General features: G+C 49.1%; 1 protein-coding gene across 1 annotated transcript; it reads left to right on the top strand.

Moving 5' to 3' along the window:
- Window positions 1-302: 302 nt before the first annotated feature.
- Window positions 303-5,457, top strand: LOC112617374 (probable phospholipid-transporting ATPase IIB; the record flags this gene model as incomplete). Its single annotated transcript, XM_025374142.1, has 4 exons — window positions 303-360; window positions 1,401-1,604; window positions 2,866-2,898; window positions 4,656-5,457. Coding segments are annotated over 4 exons (432 nt in total), but the record flags the coding sequence as incomplete, so codon positions are not given.
- Between the last annotated feature and the right edge of the window lie 428 nt (window positions 5,458-5,885).

Here is a 5,885-nt window from a genome sequence, read left to right as displayed (position 1 = left end):
GCCCCCTGGTTCATTGAAATGTTTGCTTGTATACATCACTCCTGGCTTATTAGAACTATGGCTTAAACATCGAACAAGACGGCAGGTCAAACAGAAGAGAACTTGAACCTCTAACCTCAGGCACCAGTGGACACATGTGGGGCCCAGGCAGCTTCTTCAGGATTCGGGTGCCAGGAAAAGGCACCCTGAAATGCTGGTAGACCAGGTGGCTGGGGTGGCATGGATGGGGCTTGTGGACCCGGGGTCTGTGAGTCAAGCAGGTGGTTCCGCGCATTAACGACACTATTCCACTGTTTCCCTAGGGAAGATCCTTGTCCTTCAAAACCTTCCTCATCTGGGTTTTAATCAGTATTTACCAAGGTAAGACGGGATCCTTAGTTTACTGGACTAAAGAATTTTTTTATTTTGGTCTTCTTTTAGCAATACTGTTTTTACTTGCAGATTAAATTCCAACAGCTTAAGATGTCACCAGCAGTTAAAACTGCCTTCCGTTTGTCCTGTCAATCGATATTCCAGCAACATGGGCCCTTTTGTGTTTTAACTGATGCATGTCACCCAAAAACTGACTTAGTTTTTAATTAAATGTTAATCCAGAAAGATTTTAACAAGCGCTTACACATTGTATACCCTGCACAATGGCTTTCTTTCATAGAGTGATGAAAAGACTGAGGAATCTGAGTTCTGTAAGGAGAAGCCATTAGCTGCTCTTTGTTTAGTGTTCATCTAAATGGGAGATTGTTGAAAGCATAACTAACAGATCAGATCTATTAGTTACATGCAACACGTAACTATTTACACTAATTGAAGTAGAGGTGGTAGAGGTGTGGCTTTGCATCCAGAGATGAGAACGTTTGTCAGCCTCTATTTGCCATTTCTAACTGATCTAGCTGGGATCCCATCTTACTTTGTCCGTAATCTCGTGTCCATAATCCAGAGTTTAAGTGATTTGTTCATCAGCATGAAGCATTGGCATGACAATTATCTGCCTTTTTTTTTTTTTTTTTTTTTTTTTTACAGAGTCTCGCTCTGTTGCCCAGGCTGGAGTGCAGTGGCGTGGTCTCAGTTCACTGCAACCTCCGTCTGCTGGGTTCAAGCGATTCTCCTGCCTCGGCCTCTTGAGTAGCTGGGATTACAGGTGTGCGCCATCACGCCTGGCTAATTTTTTTGTATCTTTAGTAGAGATGGGGTTTCAGCATGTTGGCCAGGCTGGTCTCAAACTTCCAACCTCGTGATCCGCCCTCCTCGGCCTCCCAAAGTGCGGGGATGACAGATGTGAGCCATTGCACCCAGCCTATCTGCTACGTTTAAGGGTCTTCAGTGAGGCTGCTGGTTCCAGGCTGTTTCCTCTAGCTGCTTACACCCTGCTCGTGTGCGTGGAAAAAGCTCCTGCTGTTTTTCAGGTGGCATCCTCATGTACGGGGCCCTAGTGCTCTTCGAGTCTGAGTTCGTCCATGTGGTGGCCATCTCCTTCACCGCACTGATCCTGACCGAGCTGCTGATGGTGGCACTGACCGTCCGCACATGGCACTGGCTGATGGTGGTGGCCGAGTTTCTCAGCCTGGGCTGCTACGTGTCCTCACTCGCTTTTCTCAATGAATATTTTGGTAAGTTGCCTTGGAATTGTTTTCTGAATCATTGTCTATTCACGATTTTGAAGCATTTTCTTATTGTTACTTCTGAATACGTTGTCTTAAGTTGTGGATCATGGTAAAACCCGTATCAGAAAGTGCCTGCTCTTACCGTCCCTGCACTACGGATGAAGGTGCGGTGCCCTGTTGGTCACTGGCTGGCTGGTCCCCTGACAGGAGGCGCTGAGCCCCGTCCGTTACTGGCTGGCTGGTCCCCTGACAGGAGGCGCTGAGCCCTGTTGGTCACTGGCTGGTCCCTTGACATGAGCAGCACAGCCACTCGGGAGCAGCTGGGACTCAGATCTGTGGGAAGCGAACACGGAGCCAGACTCAGGCCTGCAGGAAGCGAACACAGAGCCGGACTCAGACCTGCGGGAAGCGAACACGGAGCCGGACTCAGGCCTGCGGGAAGTGAACACGGAGCCGGACTCAGACCTGCGGGAAGTGAACACGGAGCCCGACTCGGACCTGCGGGAAGTGAACACAGAGCCGCCTGTGCACCTGTCCCCATCTCAGTGCCTGAGTGTTCGTGCAGTGGTGAACCTCTATGGAGGAAAATGTGAAATATTCCTCTTCTTACATAAAAGAACTCTCAGAAAATACCCGTGGCTTCTAAGAAATGGTTATTTTCTAATTATAATGTCCTAGTTATTTTTCTTTTGAAAATCGGCTTTTAGAATATTTTCCTGTATGATCATGAATTAACATACTCAGGGACACATGAACACGCTAAGTGCCACAGTGAGCTCACAAAATGACCAAGGCACGCGTCACAGGCGTGGGCAGGACTCACCACCGCTTTGAGCCTCAGCTTTTGCATCTGCAAACTGGAGATGGTATCACTTCCCGTTAGGAACGGGTGTGAAGATCAGTAGTAACGTGCTTACGTACATGTGAACGAATGTGCGGAGCTCCTTTCGCACCTGCAGAACATGGCCAGCCCTCCAGCACGTGCACCTTCTGTGGTGAGCTCCTCAGACCTGGGTAGGTCTCTGTCTCCTCGGGAATGCCAAGGTGTGTGCTTCTCAGACACAGGAAACTTAACTGTTGGGTTTCGGTGATGTGTAAACAGTTGTAACAGGCAGGGAAATGAGAGGTTAAAACCACATTGAAAACGCATCTTGCACCTGCCATTTTATTGCTTTTAATGTGTTTCTTATTCGTTTGCTAACCCCTTGAAATACCCAGTATCTCCTTTAATCTGTCCTTTATTTTCTTTATTCCTGTTTTGGAACAGGTATAGGCAGAGTGTCTTTTGGAGCTTTCTTAGGTAGGTAAAGTTATCATTTCTTTCAAAAGTGTAGAAATTTAGCCAAACAATATTGATAAAGATACTTAACTAATCCGAAAAATAAACCGTCCTCTAATTCAGTGTTCCTCACAAACTCTCTGATGTCACGTAAGCTGGTGGCCATGTGCTTACTTGGCTCGTCGTGGGCTGAGTGCTGCTGGCTTGCCTGTTGGGGACTTGGTGGCCCTGAGTGAAGGGAAGGGGCCAGGCACCCTGCCATCTGCTAAGGATTGCACGAGTCCCTAAAACATGTTTGCCTTTTCAGTTGTAGGGGCTGAGCTCCTGGAAAACACTTCCAGGGTCTTCAGAAAATGAGTACACACAAACGTAGGACTTCCCCTTCATACAGAGATCTGGCGCTTCCCTCTGTCATTTATTTTACAAAGGCCTCTAACTCTGCTCCATAGATCTTTTTATCCCATCCGGCAACAGTCTAAAGGGATTTCCACTATATGTAGATTCGAAGTATGTAAATATCCAGTTTCTCACCTCCTCTTCTTGTGAGGAATGTAAGTGGCCTAGTCATTAGCAGCACAGCTCGGCCATGGTGAGTACATGGTTCTTCTGTGGAGATGCTGGGAGGGTGATAGGCGAGAACATTCTCTGGGTGGGCCGGGCTCAGAGCCTCTAAGAGCAGACCGGTCTGAGCATTTGTGTGGCAGATGGAACTGCCGGCTGCCCTCTGATGCCCCCAGCCCCTCATAAAGTCAACTCTACCTTAAAAAAACAAAAACCAAAACCAAAACGGCTAGCCTACATCGTCCAAACCACTCCCACAGGTTAGGTGAGTTGGTGTCTGTTCCAGTGCTTCAGTGCCTTTACAAATTCTGCCACAGAGCATTGTCTACCCATTTAGTGGTAATTGGTGACATCAGTCATCTGCAACCCTTTTTTTTTTTTTTTTGAGACGAAGTCTCACTCTTGTTACCCAGGCTGGAGTGCAGTGGTGCGATCTTGGCTCACTGCAACCTCCACCTCCTGAGTTCAAGTGATTCTCCTGCCTCAGCCTCCTGAGTAGCTGGGATTACAGGCGTCCACCACCACACCAGGATAATTTTTGTATATTTAGTAGAGACAAGGTTTCCCCATGTTGGCCAGGCTGGTCTCAAACTCCTGACCTCAGGTGATCCACCCGCCTCAGCGTACCAAAGTTCTAGGATTACAGGCGTGAGCCACCGTAGCTGGCCTGCACTTTTTTTTTTTTGAGATGTAGTCTCACTGTGTCCCCAGGCTGGAGTGCAGTGGTGTGATCTCAGCTCACTGCAAGCTCCGCCTCCTGGGTTCAAGCAATTCTCCTGCCTCCACCTGCCCGGTGGCTGGGATTACAGGTGCCCACCACCACGCCCGGCTAATGTTTTGTTGTCTTTTTTGTAGAGATGAGGTTTTCCCATGTTGGCCAGGCTGGTCTCGAACTCCTGACCTCAAGTGATCCGTCTGCCTTGGCCTCCCAAAAGTGCTGCGATTACAGCCACTGTGCCTGGCCTACAATCTCTTTATAATGCTTTGGTTTGTTTTTTCCATTAAAAGAAGAATGAATTATGTATGCCCGGTATGCAGGTTAAACAATTCTGCAGTCAGGAAAACCTGAGATTTGGAGCTGGGCTCCTGTAAACATACGGTGATAGTTCCGTGGCAAGCTGAGACCGCCCAGTGGCCTGGCCGGGTCTGTGGCTATGGCCATGAGGGCCCAGGGCTTCCTGTCGGCTCTTACCTTTTTTTCTGTTTCCTGCCAACAGATGTTGCCTTTATCACCACCGTGGCCTTCCTGTGGAAAGTGTCGGCGATCACCGTGGTCAGCTGCCTCCCGCTGTATGTCCTCAAGTACCTGAGGCGCAAGCTGTCTCCGCCAAGCTACTGCAAGCTGGCCTCCTAAGGGGTTGTGCACCCCCAGCGGGCTGGTCCCAGCACCTTCTGCCCTTTCCAGTGAACACAGGGTTTGCCATTGCTACCAAGCGAGCACCACGAGAAAGGGAGGGTATGCCAGGCGAGCCCAGGGCACCGATGCCGGGACGGCCTGTCCCTCTCAGTGCAGGGACGTCAGCCCTGCCAGGCGAGCCCAGGGCACAGATGCCAGGATGGCCTCTCCCTCTCAGTGCGAGGCTTCACCCCTGCTAGGCGAGCCCAGGGCACAGATGCCAGGACGGCCTCTCCCTCTCAGTGTGGGGCTTCACCCCTGCTTTTCTTTCTTCTTTTGTGTTTGTCAAAATCCTATTTCCATATTGAAGCAGCTTGAGTTTCTACTGAAAATGAGCCCGAATTATTTTACTGTTACTGTAAAGGGTTTATCTTACTCTGGCATTCTAAGAATTAGAATGAAAGTTTAATTTCTGCAATTCCCTAACATTCACATTCTTTCTTTGATGTTATAATACACAGTCATTCCTACTCAAATGTAATAAAATTGAGGCTCCACGGAGGCCCGTGTCCACACCAGCTGCAGCTCCTGCTCAGACAGACGGCCTGCCCTTTGCTGAAGACACCTCGCTTTATACTCGCATTTCGCTTTTCAGTAAAAACACTCGAGTCACTGAGTTCTCACATAAAGAGCTGTTCTCCTCACACGTTCTGAAGGCAAGTCGTACAAACAGTGGTGTTTCCGAACACAATTCCATTGCAGCCACCAGCGTAAATCATTGCCCAGAGACTTTGCTGCTAGCACGCGTGTCCTTCCCATCCTTTTTATATTTGCAAAATCACACTCGAACGCCATTTCTATAGGTAGAAATCAGCTGTCCTGTAAAACTCACATCCCCTAAGATAGCTCACTTGCCTGGTCATGGGAGTTTACTTGGTTGGAAACACGCACCAGTTGAGATGATGAAAGCCTGTGCGGCTGCCACGCTGCATTCATGGTGTCGCCCAGCCAGACCTTGCTTCTGTGACGCTGGGAAGGTTCTTGGGGCCAGGAGTTCATTTCCTCAGCTGTGTCCTGTGCCTGGGGTGTTCCTCAAAACCGGTGTGTTGTG

The sequence above is a fragment of the Theropithecus gelada genome, unplaced genomic scaffold (assembly GCF_003255815.1).
Source record: "Theropithecus gelada isolate Dixy unplaced genomic scaffold, Tgel_1.0 HiC_scaffold_16118, whole genome shotgun sequence".
NCBI lineage: Eukaryota > Metazoa > Chordata > Mammalia > Primates > Cercopithecidae > Theropithecus > Theropithecus gelada.
This window is presented reverse-complemented; position numbering and strand designations above follow the sequence as displayed.